Source organism: Sphaeramia orbicularis, chromosome 3 (assembly GCF_902148855.1).
Source record: "Sphaeramia orbicularis chromosome 3, fSphaOr1.1, whole genome shotgun sequence".
Classification (NCBI taxonomy): domain Eukaryota; kingdom Metazoa; phylum Chordata; class Actinopteri; order Kurtiformes; family Apogonidae; genus Sphaeramia; species Sphaeramia orbicularis.
The window spans coordinates 46,484,972-46,502,115 of NC_043959.1; the positions used below are offsets into that span (position 1 = coordinate 46,484,972).

General features: G+C 38.7%; 1 protein-coding gene across 1 annotated transcript in view; it reads right to left on the minus strand.

Annotated features, from left to right (window-relative positions):
* The window catches only part of LOC115417244 (RNA-binding Raly-like protein), a 40,613-nt gene extending 24,126 nt beyond the window's left edge, over positions 1 to 16,487 (minus strand). Inside the window, exons 1-2 of the mRNA XM_030131265.1 lie at positions 16,305 to 16,487; positions 10,676 to 10,751 (exon numbers count right to left, since the gene is read on the minus strand). Coding sequence (XP_029987125.1) covers positions 10,676 to 10,751; positions 16,305 to 16,326 — 98 coding nt within the window. The 5' untranslated portion in view covers positions 16,327 to 16,487. The remainder of the gene's footprint in view (positions 1 to 10,675; positions 10,752 to 16,304) is intronic.
* Between the last annotated feature and the right edge of the window lie 657 nt (positions 16,488 to 17,144).

Genomic DNA, 17,144 nt, shown 5'->3' on the forward strand with positions numbered 1-17,144 from the left:
ACACTCCTGTATTATAGGTATGGAGGTAACAAATCCACAGGGACTCCTACTGTTATTAGTGTTATTCTTATTAATTTTTCATTAGTAAAAGTGTTTGTGCTGCAAAACTGTCTGCCCTGCAATTATAAAAAAAATGCCATATAAGTTCCAAACACCCCCCAATACTCAGGGACATTACCTCATCAGTTATATTAGGTATTATTCATCACATTTGTTAAAATCTTTTCAACCTTGATTATTTTTTGTGTGCGCATAAATCTTGAGAAATATGGCTTCCTGAACTGAATAGCTCAGCCTTCAAGTGTTTGACTCACTGTCTGTCTAAATTCACTTGATTTAAATGCATGTTCTTTAGCAATTATGTTTCTGCACTTCATCGTCTGTATTATTGTTACTATTATGGCTGTAAAAAAAACTTAGGTTTGCAGTTTAACAGCTTCACTTTCCAACTCATAATAAGTTATATTCTTTAGTTTTTAATATATAAATGACCTCTGTGTAAGTGCTTATGCTTTTTCTCATTTATTGATGTTTTTGCTGTCTTCTTTACTTGTCTTGTCCTCATTTTTAGATTATTTGTTTTGTGATGTTCTTTTGATTCATTCATGTTACCAGGAGGGTCTCTGTGGGGGTGGAGGGGTGAAGGTGGGTACATTCTGGATGGGATGCAAGTCTGTCCCAGGTCTGACATATAGCGATGACCAACCATTCACTGTTACATTCACAACTACAGGAAAGATCTGTTAACACACTGAAAAGAAACTAGAGCACCCAAAGAGGACAGGGACAATGTGAAAACTCCACAAAGAAAGGCCAAAGAAAGACTGGGGAACATCCTGCTGTGAGGTGACAGTGCCAACCACTGCACCATGTATGTGTGGTGCCATACATCTTCAACATGAAAGGTATTTTTATTTATTTTATTTTATTTTTTTTTACGTCAATCAATAAAAGAAAAATACCAAAAACACTAAAACTGTTCAGGCTAAATCTTTTGAAGTGTGAGGATTTGATACTTTTGATACTTTATTCTATTAAATAACAAACTGAATGTGTTTGGTTTTAAACATGTAGTTGAACAAAAAGGGATCATTTTGTCCAATAAACAATTTACTGTCAAAATAAACAGAAAATCATTTATCGAGGATACTATTTATTCATATTTTGATATAATACAGTTAGCTGGGGCCCTAGTCTTTATTTCACTATGCTGACATGTAAACTCATACAACACACACTACATGGACAAAAGTATTGGGACACGTTGAATTCAGGTGTTTCATTGATAACAGGGTGGTGGGCTACAATATACAGTAATAAAGACAAATGACATTAATTTATACTGTGATAAACACCGATTAAAAAATATTTTGTCATTAAGGTTAACTTTGTTTTATTTACTTGGACAATAAGAGTTTGTTTTTACTTATTTTAACTCAACTTTTTTCTTTTTATCATAATTGCTTCATAATTCTGTGTTCTACCTCTAAATTTCTTAAATATGTATCCTGTTCAAAGAATAAATAGTTATTTTAAACCAAAAGTAACCATCTGGTTTCTGTAGCTCTCACTTAAGAAGAAAAGCCAGCCTCAGAATTAGAAGACATTTATGGTGATAATTATTGACAACTGACGTGAACATTTTTATCATGACAATATATCACATCAACAAGAGTGGGAAATCCCACAAGCTCTAGGTGTGATGTGTCCCAATATCTTTGTCCATATATAGTGTCCCTTTACTACAGTTAATGCTTGCAGATCATTCAGGCCACCGCACTTACATATGGTGCATTGTGTAATGTTTGTAATGTCATGTCTGTAATGGCGGTGTGCTTATGCTACAGCTGATGCTCTTCATACCACATCAAAGCATCCACCTGTTGACTTGAACAGGGGAAAGTTCATGTCATCACACCTCACTGCCGCTGGGTCAATTTACGGTTGAGGTCAGCATCATAATCTGCTGTACATATTTACATAATCAGAATCAATTCGTTTCCATGACTTGGCGGACTAAACTACTTTTATTTGCTAGTGTGTTTGATGAATTCAGGTCTGCATTTGTTCTGCTCTCCTCAGGGTCACTGGGGTCGTTTATAGTGTTCCCCAGGACATAGAGCCACTTGTACCCAAACTCACATTTATTTCATACTCATATACTCATGTTCACTCCCTCTATTCCCCTTGCAAACCCCCATTACCCCTCTGTGCTGACAGAGAGCTTTTCCAGTCCAGGCCACAGAAAAGGGTCTCCTGCTGCCTCCTAAATGCTGACATCCTCAAACACATCCTTCTCCCCCGAATTCTGTACAACTGCACTTTCCCTCCTCGTATTTCTTCTTCCCATCAAATCTCTGTGTCCGTCTGCAGCACTCTCCGTTATCAAAATGAACTTGAAAACATTTTTCTGTTTGTTATTGCTCTCTTGGAGTGCCCCTTATAGAGTCGCTGTTAGTTTCAGTATAGTGACTTGAGTGGAGATGTAGGCAGGAGTTTCCGAAACACAAAGATCTTGTAGCCAGAGGTGGGATGTAACAAAGTACTGCACTTAAGTGGATTTGCCCTGCACTTGAGTATTTATATTTATGAAAATGTTTTACTTTTACTTCCTAAATTTTCACAGAACTATCTGTACTTTCTATTCTCTACCATTTTTTAACAGTTTAATTTTAATGTAAGATGGAAAAGGGTTTATTGATTATTTTTTATTTTACATTATAGCACAACATCCCAAATGCAACCTTCATTGATAGATTAATTCCTTTGGTGTGCATCACACACAGTAGACATAATAACATAAAATATGAAACAAGACAAAACAAACAAGAAAAGGCAACTTTATCGTGGAGAAAAGATGTAGTCTCTTTTATAATCAGTAATAATCTATAACAAAATGACATGCTTAATCTAAATAAACTACAACTGCACATAAACTAACAAATCCAATTTTCTTTCCTATTTTCAACATAAACAGAAAAACAGCGATGACTTAATGTATATGTTGAGGTTGTCATGTGTCATGTCTCTATTTAATATTGTGACAAGGCAATGCAATACCATAGCTATGTTAAGTGCAAGATCTGTCAAGACTGAGTACATCTGCAGCCTGGCGAGCACTCAGGCCCATTGTAACTAACTTATGGCACTGGAATGGGAATGAGAAAAATCACTGCCAAGTCAAAAATCCCTCAGGAAAATGAATGGGAACACTAGCCACTAAACAATAATCGCAGTGATTTATGTGGTTGATTTTTCATTAGACCATAAGTCTGCTTAGGAGCTGGTATCTATACTTTGTAGACTGAGATTTTTCCAGTGTTTTCAGAGATATTCTAAGGTGAAAGGCACTTTTAAATAACTGCTTTGATGTTTTTGTTTTTTACTGGGCCTGGAGAGGCAGATTGCTCCTCTAAGCTGGCTGACTGTCTAAATGCAAGCTGGTATTGATTGTCCTTCCTCAGGCCTTTCACACAGCCTTGCTGAGGACACATTAAATGTGTTATAAGTCATTAAGAGCTCCAGGCCTCAAATCTCACCTGTCTAACTCAAAATATATTGACATATTGTTCTCTGACAAACTTTTTATTTCTCCAGCTTGCCTTTAGGTGTGTACTGATGCCTAACTGCATGTGTGTGTTTGTTTATGTGTGTCTGTGCATGTGTACAGAGTATAGCCTCTGAACACTGGGGAGCATGTGTCGGTGTACGATTGTGTTGGGTACACGCAGAGACACTGAATCTGTGTGTGCTTGTGATTGTGAGTGTATGGTTTGTGTGTGTGTGTGTACAGGGAGCAGGCTCGTCCTCTTGCTGCCCCGGGGGCTCAGAGCCCATTTCCTGTTGTGCAGTGTGATAAGTTTCCCTGTCAGATCCTCCCAGCACCACTATATTTCTGATAAGCTCCACTGCTAGTTTTCCCGACCTATGGCACAGAGATCAATTTGAGATTGATTCAGAATGCCCTGCTGGGCCGAGCTGGAAGATCAATTTGAGATGGATTGTTCACGCCAGGGGGCCAATGACACGCAGTGCAGTGCTCACTTGCTTTCCCTCCTTTGCTTTCCTCACCCCTCACTCTCTTTGCCTGTTGTTATTTCTTCACCCCTCTACATTTTTCAAGTCTATCTACTTCTTCTCTGTTTCAGTTGTTCCACACTTGTCCTCTGTATTGTTTGCGGTCTGCACCCTTTTGCATCAATCCTTAAATAATTCCTTCATTTCTCTCTCTTGCACCTGCTTCCCTTACTTTACTCCTTCCAGCAAAGAGGCAGAGGGGACAGAGATGACTTCATTAGCTGTGGGACCAACCCTGTAGAGTGATAAGCCTGCAGGACAGGCTAGATAACTCAAATGGGTTGGCAATGCACATAGCCACAGAATTTATGGATATAAAGCACACACACAAAAATCAAACAGCTAGAAAAATTATGCAATCTTTTTTTTTTTTTTCATGCCCTGGGCTATTGGTGTCACCACCACTAGCTCATGACCTTATCTCCACTGAACATGGTGTCTACAAACACCATATCATGCTCTCATTCTTTTCTTCATCTCTTTCTGTATCCACCAGACTCCGATTTTCAGTTGTTTTCCTCTGCCACAAAGGCTTGGCAGTGGCCCTGAAACCAGCAGATGCATTCTCCTCCCTTCTCTGCACAGTGACCTTTTCCCCAGCAGTACATCCACCTCTGACTGCACTGACCTTTACCTACAGTACAGCCCACATCATCTCTTCGAGGAATAGACTGCGGACAGTACATTGTCTGTGCATCCATGCAAACATAAACCCGCACAAAGGACAGAAGGAGAATGAAATAATGGTTATACTGTAAAACTGATGCTCAGGGGAAAGATGAAGGAACAGTGACCTGTGATAAATAGTTAGCATGCTTTTACAACAAATACAAGCAAAAACTGATGATTGCTTGCCAATAGCAACCACTTGCTTGAACTTGTGTGACCATATTCACACTGACCTGAAGTTACAGTACTTGAGAGTGTCTACAAAGGAAAACTGGTTCCCTTTATTCAATGCAGCATACTGTTTTAATGATTTCTGAAAATATGGGACATTCTATTAGAGGAATAGAGGCCATTTTGGTGAAAATTGCTGTAAATTTTTGTTTCCCAGCATTAAAATCCACCAATTTTCTCCACTCAGGGATGGTGTCTGACAACTACTTGGAGCTTTCTTTTTTATAGCTTCATAAAGAGCCTGTGATCTCAGTTTTATAAAAGAAAAAAATGTTTGATAAAAAATAAGACAGATAAAATGAAACAGTTGTGTGTTTCTTGAATCTGATCAACAAAACTTTGGTAACATTTTTGCAGAAGTGAAATAAACCTGCAGTTTATGGATTTAACTTTGGTCGGCTGTGATTTACTGTAGTTCTTTCACTATTGGATGTCTTTTCTACCTTTTTCTTTTTAGCTTTCTTTCTTATTATCAATCTCTGTTATATTCGTTTGGCACTACAGACTCACTCATTGAGTAGTGAATGAAGCTAAAAAACACATAATATGTGATCGTGGATAGACTTTTTCTACAGTCATAGGAGGAGATATGGCCAAAAAAAACAACATTACTATTCATGATGAAAATACTGATATATTAGTCAAACAGCCAAGAACTCTCTGTGCTGCGTACACTTCATTTAACTTCATTTTACAAAGTTGCAGACATAAGCAGAATGGTGCTGCCATTTGTGAGGAAAAACTAAATGGTGAGGAATTCATCACAGTGAACTGCAATGTATGCTGAACTAGTTTTCGATGGACAAAAAAATGAACACAAACTGAAGGCATAGCTGGTGGTACTTTCAAGCTTTTCATATTTTTGTCTCAATTGCCTCGCCTCTGTGATGTACATATATCAAAAACATAAAACTTAACAGGCTCATATGACTTCTTGCCAAGTCGGCATATGCAGGACAGCTATGTACTGTAAGCGTGGTGGGCTGCAGCCCCTTTATCATGCCCATCACAGAGTCACACAGCCTGGCCACAAGCTGGAATGACTCCTGCATGAATCCACACTTGTCTTGGCTGTTTGTTTGATTCACACATAACTGGGAGCATCCGCGTTAATAAGACAGGTTGAGGAGATAGAAGCATCAATAAGCTCAGTTTATGGTTATTTCTGTTGCTTAAGCAGGAATTTCTATGTGATAGTTTGCCACCCTGTGAGGTATTGCCTACGTATCTATCAGTTCTAAATTAAAACCAAAATCAGCTCTGTAGTAAAAACAGGCAACTAAAATGAGTGTTTCTGGAGACTGAGCAAAAAGTTCTCAAAAAGAGCTCAAGTATAAGGCATAGTTGATTTTAGTTCTTCAAGTTCTTGGATGGAAATGGCTTCTGTCACATCTAAAAGCATAACAAGATTTAAAAACTGAAACTTCCTTCACAAAAAACATGGTCATTCAATATCACCTCTCAGAAGACCCACCAGTCCGCCTGCATCTGAGGGATAAGGGACACATTTTGAGGACAGCAATATACACGTTGTGGACTGGGCAGATGATTTAAGAGCGGAGCAAACAGTCATCTGTCAGAAGGGGAGGTGGTCTACGGTACCACCTACCAACCACACACAATGCAGTACAGGCAGTCCTGCCTATTCTTGACTCAGGCAGATAACCCACAGCAGTAGGTATCAGCAACAATTAAACTGAATCTGAATCAGGTTACTCACTTATAATGAACACACACCAGTGCTGGTGATCACGCACATAAAAAACTAAACATCTAACAATCTGTATTTTGTTGGTGAAAATAGCTCCTGCCTGTTCCTGATTGAAAATCTTTTTTGAAAATTCCCATCTCCATGCTTAGTAGAGTGGAACTGTATTTTTAGAATCATTTTCATACAACTCTGTCATTAAATTTGAATTTTAAAAAAAATTTTAAAAATTAAAATCAGCATTAATGCCTCTAATCAGACGTGTTCAGCCCACCTGTTTTCCAGTCAGATTCAGCCAAACCTCATTCATTTTAGAATTATTTTGCAGCTGCCTGAAGTGGTTAACTTTGTTGTTGGTTTGAATCTGTAATAATGTATGAAAAAAAAAAACACAGTAACACAATAACACAATAACACAGGATGCAGTACTGCTCTATATGGCAGGAAATCCAAACACAAAAAGATGCTAGCAGTACTCTTAGTCACAAAGAACCTACTCTCAGTGTCACCTCTTCCAATACCTTTAAGGTCCAGTTTGTAAGATTTAGATGTACTTCAGAAATAGATTCTATTATCCATAATTATTTCTTTATTAGTGTAGTATTATTTTGTGTACCTTAGACTTAGACTTTTTTTTTTTTGTGGCCAATGTATGTGATAGTGGAGGGCGGTATTCAGTTGGTTGTAATGTGCTTGTTATAACCAAATAGAGAGAAGCCACTTCCAGAAACTTTTGTGTCAGAAGCGTTCTGTTTGAGGAAATCTGACCAGCGATCAGAATTAGTTAATTATGTATTAAATTCACTACCTCTCTGGAAGCACCTACGATTATCTGAAATCTACATCACAGGATAAATTTACAACAGCCTGAAAACAGAATCCAGAGAAATGAGTAGAATTCAATATGCTAGGGGGTTATTGTGGATTTTTTTGCCCAACGGCGTCAAAAGACTATCATGCACTTCAGAAATAATTTCACCACAAAGTGTGATCAGGCAAGAAAAGAGCAGACAGTCGATCACCTTAAACACCTTAAACATATAACAAAAGCAGAATGTCTAAACTGAATAAAATGTGTTTGTATAAACTATAATGGATGTTTTACACCACAGACAGTTTGCATTATCATTGCCCTTTTTAAAACCTACACTATGATATGAGTTCCTGTCTTTCCTGGGCCACCAAGGCTCAGCTGAGGTGCTGAGAACAATGTTTTATGATGCATTGTTCAGCTCACCATGCGTCAGACAGGACAGACAGATAGGACACCATCAGCCACTGCTCCTGGCAGCTGCAGAGTTCATAGCCCGGTGGCTGAACCTCTCCTGCCCTTGTCACACTCTTTGAGCCTATATGACAGATGGGCCAGTTGCAACGTTTCCATCCTAACTCAAACTCCTCTATGACCAACCCTTCTGATAATTAAAACAGATGAGAGTATATTAAAAGAATGAAGCACATGGAAAAGACGACAAAAATACCAGAGACCAGATGCTCTGTACACTCTGTTCAGGCCAGTCCCCTCTCCCCCTCTCTCTCTCTGCTGAGGTGCAAAATGGAGCAGATAATAAAATGAGCAATGTAATGGCCAGCGCGTTGCCACTTTTTTTTTTTTTTTTTTTTTTTTTTTAACAAAAGCAACAACCACACAGATGGCATACTGTATGTAATGGAAATAAAAGGACACAGAACTAAACTAAAGAAGTCTTCTGTTGTGCTGTATCTGATACTGACTCATAGGCTAATTGTCAACAAACACACACAAGCACACACTCCTCTGAGACATCCTGGCAACTGAAGCCCGTTATACAGGTCACAGAGTACAGTGAGCTTTTTTAGTAGTGCAGTGGAGCACACGGAGGCCAAGGCTACAGCAGCAGCAGCATCTGTGCTGTGGAACAGCTGCCACTCTGTCCCATCTCTCCTTCCACAGCTGGGGCCCTCCAAGCTAGAGGGGACCTATGACAGTCAGAACGCATACACGACAAATGATGACAAAACCCTTATGTTGTCAGGGTCGCTCTGAAGCAAATGTCCCGGGGGGAGACATGTGAGAGGGCTTCAGAGCCACAGTGCTACTGTGAGAAAAGACATGACTCAGGTCAGGGAGAGACAAAAAATAATAATTCTGATTGAATACAACTGTAAATGGTACATAATCATTTTATTTTTTCAATGTGATAATGCAGTTCAGAACACTGGGAGTCCCCATGATGTTGCATTAGTAGATTAAATTGCTTTGTGTCTTAGACATGAGTTAGGAAGTTTGTCGGTAAAGTAATCTAGGCCACAGGCAGCCAAATTTGCTATCCAGCTCTGTGAGAACAGTGGAGGGAGGGAGGAAATGGGGGACACTGCTGCCAGCAACACAGAGCAGGATTACTGGAGTCTGGACAGAGATTTTTAGTGGCTGCCTTGATTTATGTTCATTTATGACTTTCAACGTCATGTAGTTTGTGTTTTGGGGAAATGTTGTTTACACTGGCTATATTCATACTAACATGTTCATTCATTTTTTGCAAGTAAAAAGTAAGTCTGATTAGAGGTTGTTTCATATAAACATGGAAACAAAATTACTTTAACGGATTATTGTTTCATTTATATGATCATAAACCTGAAATTGCTGCAATAAACCTTCCTGGTCTGCTTCAACTTCAAGTCATCTATGTGAAACATCACAACCAATACCTCAGGTATGTTCTATTTGTGGTTATTCAGTGTGTGTGTGTGTGTGTGTGTGTGTGTGTGTGTGTTGGATGAGTTCACAGGGGAGATGGGGGGATGTAACCTCATTAATGCATGGTCGCAGGCTACTGAATAACTACCTGGTGGAATGGGTGAGCAACATTTGAGGGTTGAAGGTTTAGACAGAAATGGTCAGAAATGGAGGAGCAAAGCAGGATTAACTATTCTGAGGAACAGTCAGGATATATATGTATATAATTTTCCATGCTGCAATATTTATACCTCTACATGCCACTGAATGATACGATGAAGCCAACAGAAGGACAGGAGGGAGCTGCCAGGAATATAAAAATATTAGTGTTTATTTGGTGGAAACATATGTGGAGTCCCAGTTATGCAGAAGCACAGAATAATAATGAGATTTGCTGATTAGACTCGGGACAAACAAGTTGGCAGTAATAATACTACATCTGTTAATATTCATTTCCTAATCCTATTTGTATTGCTAACCATTTGTGCATTATGGTGTCCTAGGGTGAAATAAGTCTTTTCAACATTATTTATCGCTGCATGCTCACTCCAGTCAACAATCTGTCAGTGCCCAATAAATATTGACATTTTTATTACAAGTACGTCCTTTCCCTTTTATGATTAAGTGATGTTTCTGAAGTGCTTTGTTTTTCAGTCTATCGCTGAATGACAGATTCAGGAGAACTTTCAGAAGAGACGTGGGAGACAATCCAATGTCAGAGTCGGGCTGGTAAGTGTTAAGAAATGAGATTTGACTTAAATCTCACACCGCGGTTGTTTATGCTCATTAGAAGAGCTAAGGCTTGCAGAGATGCAGTCAGAGTAATGCAGTTTAGAGTGCAGTTTAAAGAGTTGGTGGTAAGAGTAATGAAGGCATGAATGAATACAAACAAGCCCACACAATGTCAGCTCTCCCACTGCCCTCAATTTCATCCGCCAGCTATGTAAACACACTGTTAGTGTAGCTCACCATTGGACTACTGCCTGTAATAAACAGTAATCAGCTCCAATCATATGTGTGCACTACATCAACAGATAGATTAAAACACAGACTGATGGAGACAGCACCTCTGGCCAAAATCAATAGCAGCTTACATAAACTGCTAGTATGAAGTTAATGACTAATAATGCTACATTGATTAGAATGCTGAGGTGCAGCCATTGAGTTACAGATAAAGGGCTGCAGCAGATAATAGCGCATATGATTATCTCTGAGTATGGGGGGTGGGAGTGTCTGTATGTGTGCAAGTGTGTGTGTGGTGGAGTTTTACTCACCCGTAAGAGGTATTGCTGGCCCTCTTACTTGCTGCCCTGGAGCGGCTGGACTTCAGCTCTCCACTCATGCTCATGTCTGCATTGAAGAGCAACCAATTAACTTTTTACTGATACGGTGCTGAGCACTGTAACACATTGTAACACAACACAACATTAAAAATTACATTACAAAGCAGAGGGATAAATGTTGACAGGAAAAATTAAGAATATTGAATTGTCAAGTCACATTTGTAGAGTGCTAATTTTTACTCTTTGTTTATCTAAAAATCAGCATTATCTGTCTTGTTTTCACACTACAGTTACTGCAGTAGTTTTTGTCATTACCCCTTCATTCCATGTTGATTGCTCCTGCAAACCCAGCTCTTTAGTTTCCTCCAAATTTTGTATGTTTCTATGTCACTGTTGTAAACACCTCCATACATATTTACCAAAAGGCCAATTAGCCATGGGCCATTGGATGACAGTATATGAGGGGAGAGGAGAGGAGAGGAGAGGAGAGGAGAGGAGAGGAGAGGAGAGGAGAGGAGAGGAGAGGAGAGGAGAGGAGAGGAGAGGAGAGGAGAGGAGAGGAGAGGAGAGGAGAGGAGGCCAGTCTGACATGGACAGATGGGTGGTGAATGGAGCGTGACTGGGCCAGCTGCACATACACTCACACAGCGTGACTGTCAAATGGCTGGAAGCTACAATTAATTAAGTATGGGTGTGAATGTGTGAAAAAAATTAGACATGTGTATGTGCCTTTACCTCCCGCAGCAGAGATAATTTTTTGACAGTTTACAGTCAAACAGTAACCTGCTGAGTGCCTTTCCTTTGGCCAATAGTGTATCTGCTGGTGAGAAAATGGGAACAGCGAGGGGAATGTACAATAATGACGTGTTTTCATTAGGGATGCACGGTGAACATGGGCACATCGCTTTGTACACCGCCACTGGCCTTTCAGTAAATAATATATGTCATATTATTTACTGATGGCGGCAGTCAGTGTTTATCTGTTGTGTTTTATTAAAGACTGTTTAGGAAGTGGATGACTTTGCTCTGTCAAAGATAGTGTTGTGAAGGGCTGCGAGAGTTTGAACAGATTATTTATATATTTTATATATTTTATTTTATTTATATATAATATTTATTTATTTTTTATAATGAGGATTTATTTGTTTACAGCTTCTTATTAACAGCAAAGTTGTTATTTTAAATGTAGTTATCAGCCATGATTTTCACAGTCAGTGCATCCCTAGTTTTTTTAACACTCCTCTTTGAACTGTAGTGTAGTATTTTCACATGATTGCATTTTCTTCCACTAGGATGACAAAATAAATGATGTTGGATAAAAAATGTCAGACTTCTTCATCTAATGCAGCTAAAATTATTATGTAGAAAAGGTAGAGGAAATGTGCTTTATGGCATGAGTGCTGGGCAGCATGACAGCTGTGTATGATTGACTGCATGATGAAGTCATTATACAGGAAGAGAAGGGAGGATGCTGCTGAGCACAGTTGTCTCACTCAATAGGAGAAGAACCTCAGGAGGTAATCAGACTGCTATTTGGTAAACACAGTCCTATACCTAACAATTAGCTTCTCCAGTGCAGACTACTGTACACACCCACAAACACCTACACAAACACTGTTATAAACTGATATATTTTGTTGAAAGTAAGCATTTAAACTTTTTAGACTAAAAAGACTAAAGTACATTTTATATCTTTCTTTCACTGAAAACTAGGAGATAAAGCTTGCAGAATCAGTAACATCTTTTAAATCACTTCTTAAAACAAATTTTTATAGACTTGCCTTTATGTGATGTTGTCCCTTTTTAATGTTAAATATTTAATTTACCCTGTTTTGGTTTTTCATTTATATTGACATACATGATTTTTTATTTCATTCCTTCATTTTTTCATTGATTTGACAGCATCATGTGACATTATTTCTGCCCTCTCTACTTATGTACACTCCTTTATTTGGAGTGTCATATTTTCGCATTTGCTGTACATATTTCTTTTATTCTGTTGTTTTCTATGCTTTAGTGTCTTTGCTTGCATCTTGTATTCTGCTGTTGTGCCCTTCTGCTTTGTCTGTCAAAGCACTTTGTCAACTCAGTTTTTAAAGGCACTATATAAATAAAGTTATTATTGTTGTTGTTGTTGTTATTATTAAAACAGTGTAAATAAGCTGGTTTAAGGCTGAGGTTAGTAGTATGGATAGATCATACTGACAGAAATCAACAGAAAAATATAATAAACAGTGCGTTCATAATGTAAGTGCAGAGGGCATCAGAGGACATATCAAGGTTAGACACCATCAGCCATAACAAACTATAAATCCCCAGCTTCTGCCACAGTCTGCAATTTGTATTAACGGATGTCAGGCTCAGTGCCAGGCTGTCCCTTAATACTGAGCCAGAATGAATGTCGGCTTAATCGCCCTACCTGGAAACAAAATTACACCGTTACACTGTGTAAAATCTGAATTTTGAATATTCAGACGAGGTAGGAGCGAGGGTTAGAACTTCAAATGGGCAAAGTGAAAACCTCAGGCAGCATCCATCCTGCTGAAGTGTCCTTGAGCAGGACTCCAAATATGTGTAAAAGCTGAGTTGTAAGTTAACCTTGTGTTTTTATCTCCTTGCATATACCAAAAACGGAGGATAATTTTCCAACCATGGTCATCTTATCTTCGTCACAAAACTACCGGAAACTAAGCTTCAGGTTAATTATCATGTGCGTCAGTGAAGCAGAGTATTGTTTCTGCTCATGTCTGTGTGAGCTCAATCTTCACCCGTAAAAGACCCAAACATTCACCGTTGACCAAAAGCATCTACTGGTGTAAACTGTTGAACCACTAATCCTATCAATCCATGTAAGTAATTGGTGTAAAATGCAGTTTGCCATCTTTTCATGGTCATCAGATATGACCCGTTTGGATGTTTAGAGGCTCAGTAGTGAACGTGGAAACACCATCATCTTCAACAACATTAATTCACCAGTAAAACCCATGGAGCTGCATCAATCACAGTGGATGGAGACACTTGGTTTATGTTCAGTTAATGATACATTTTGCCAAAAAAGTCCCTTTTTCTTCAATTTTCTCTGTTTTTGATATGACACTCAACTTTAATCTGAGTTTTTATGAACATCTACTTGATTAGTAAATTAAATACAGGAAAATAGATTATTTTCACTGGAAAAATGCAGAATTCAGATGGTAATATTAAAATGAAAGGCGATAAATCACTTAGTAAATGTTAACTAGAGAGAAAAATTCATTTGGGAACTTACATAGAAGTCAAACTGGGTCCTTATGGGTTAATGAAATTTAGTAGGTATATTGATTGAGTTAATACTTATAAGTGATGACATATTTGATGCATCTTGCTTTAAAACAGAAAACATGGCATGAGAATGTTCCTCCTTCCCAGTTATATGAGATGTTAAGAGACACAAAAGAAATTCCCTGTGCATGGTTTGCATCCTTTCAGATGTGTTACATGTATGGATGCACCTCTACAATCATGAATGACACGTCAAGACAGCCACTCAAACCTCTGCAGAAACACACAAATTGGGAGAATTCATGCACAACATGCATTTAATGTTCACAGACTATGTGGTAGCAGCCTCATCCTCTGCACAACCTCATGTGCACATACACACACTGCTACTGCTTTCCATCGAATTTAATTCTTGCCATAGAGGAAAGGCCTTCATAACACGCTTTGAAACCCACTCACCTAGAACAGAAATGTGCATGACAAACTGAATTATTACTCTTTGAATTATTTTGAAATCACAGACACGTGGGAGATGAGGTATAAATATAAGCATCTAGAAAAACTGATATTTTTTGTTGTTTCTTCTGTATTAAAAGTCGCTTCCTTTCCCCTCTAAATGTTCAATTTTTTGTGCAGCAGTGAGCCACATCCTTTTCTTTAATCAATATTTTAACAGTTTCCAATAATGTGTGAATGAAACAACACCATTTAAAATCGAACACAAAAATGTTTGAGCTGACAACTCAATTTCCAGTGGTATTTTGATCTGACAAAAAAAACATGTTTTTTCTCCTCCTGATTTATATGCTGCATTCTACCCAAAAAGACTAAATGAAGCAATTATGACTGGAGAATTGTTTGATGAGGACAAAAGAGACTACAAAATGATTTCACTCTAACCGGCTTTAGCAGTTTTTATATTGTCTTTCATAACTTGGTAAATGATTTTTCTTTATTGTATACTTTTCTTAATTTTCACTTCTTTTGATTTTATTAACACTGATGAAGTCTACTGTTTGTTAGGCCTATATACTGATGTTCTTTAAACATAACAAGATTTTTACTCATCTTAGAGGTCAGAGTAGATAGATATTGTGTTCATTATACACTGTACACAATGTGTTTGTCATACTTTACTTCAGCAGCCTGCTGTGCATTCTGCGGATGTCTGGATTTTTTTCCTCACAAAAAAGAAGCTGCTGTTGCCTCGTTTTGACTCTAATTCCTACATTTTCCTCGCCTAACTCTTTATTTATTAATCAGGCAAAAGTTTGACATCCTACATACAGTATAGAGGACAGATAGTTTGTTTAGAGAAGCTCAGTGTGCATGTCTCTTCCTGTCATTGTGCACTCTGTCATGTTGCATCTACTCTATTTACAACATTGCAACTGACCATAAATCAAACCTGGAGCTACAGACTTCAATCATGTATGGTATCTAGTTTCCACTCTCATGGCTAAAATCAGTGAGATCACAGAGATCATACACTCAGGTGAATAGGAAAGGTTACAGTTACTGTCACTGTGTGTGCATATATGGCTGCTCTCTTCCAAGATTAAAGCTTTGGTTTAAGCGAAGGAGCTAAGGATGAGAAGTAAATAAACACCTTGTGATCATTCCACAGAAAACCTACACAGAGACAAGTGACCAGTTCACTTCCATTATAAAGTCTTCCAGCTTCAGTCTGACTCCACAGAAGCCTTTGCCTCCTGACAGTCATGTATCGTTGGAAGAGCTGCTTCTGAACTAAACTAAGTTGTGGGTTTTTGTTGCCACTTTGCCTTCACAGTGCCCACACTAGAGGCTGTACTCCAACAAGATGCATGACTATCCTTTATCCTTAAAAATAAGACGGTGTATGCTTTAATCCATCATCAGAGGATGTAACTTCAACATAATTAAGCCTTTGGCCATTTGTGTATTACAAACCTTTATGCAGAGACTGCTGGCCTTACCTTTGAGACAGTTGAGCTCGGATTATACCTCACAGTTATGATGTAGACATAAAGTTGACAGAGACACCTTTTATTCCATTTTTTTTTAACCATTTCCTCTATTTCCATTTCAGTTTGTAACCCTTTTCCAAACCTCCATCTAATTAGATCAAGCTGTGGGTATGAAGGAAGCCTGAGGATACAGCTACGAGGCAGAAATGAAGAGAAATCTGGTGTTCAGAGGAAAGCACAGAGCAAGTAAAGGTTGATTTTAGGACAGGTAAAGGGAAACTACAATTAATGGGAGGGGAGAGGAAAAAATGAGAGGCACAGTTAACATGTTGTCTGTACAGTGCTGCATGCAAACGTACCTTAAACACATGCAAGCAAACACACACAGGGATAAACACAGGGATACTCACATCTTGGGCTGAACAGGGTCATATCAAGGATGCAAAACAACCAGAAGACTGTGCAAAAAAAGAGCCTAGATGAGGATTTCTTTGCTTCTCAGTTGCAACTCTCTTGTTTTACGTCCTCACTCTTGCTCTGTGTGTGTGTTAGGGCTGGCGTTTGGCTGCCTGCTGAGATACTACTGAGTCAGTGTCAAACCAGCTACAGAAGCACCAGTGGGATGTACCAAATGGTTTCCTTTGGCAGGGGTGGACAGGAAAGCAGTGGGCTGTTCCACATGCAGGAGAACTGGCAGGAGGGTTGGATGAGTGTGCAGCTGGTTTCCCCTCAGCAACAGGAGCTTGGCTGGAGCTCAGGGCTTACAAAATCCAGCCAGGCGAAAAGGAAGCTGCCATCATGTATGTGCATGTTTGTACATACGTGCTTATGTGTGCGTGTGTTAATGCATATGTCAGACACCTGAAGACACAGCTGTGCCCTTCCCTCTTTTGTTGACTCTACGCAGACCAGTATAGAAATGAACTCAGTTGGGGAAATTAAGGCTGAATACCCTGTGGTAGTGGATTGTGGAGGAATACACTTCTAGGTCATAAATTGAAGAAAACTATTGATAATAACAAAAACTGTTTTCTTCTTCAGGGCTGACACAGTTTGCTCATGAAGTGCATATGAACACTCCCAGAAAGCTTTTATTACACCTCCCATAGTATCATCATAATCACATATTACAACATTTTTCCATCACGGGGATCTTGATTATAATTAATACTGCCTCTGAAAATACCCAGCAGACACTGTTTTTATATGTTGCAAACTGTGAGCTGTCTAATCTTTGTCCCATTTTTCTT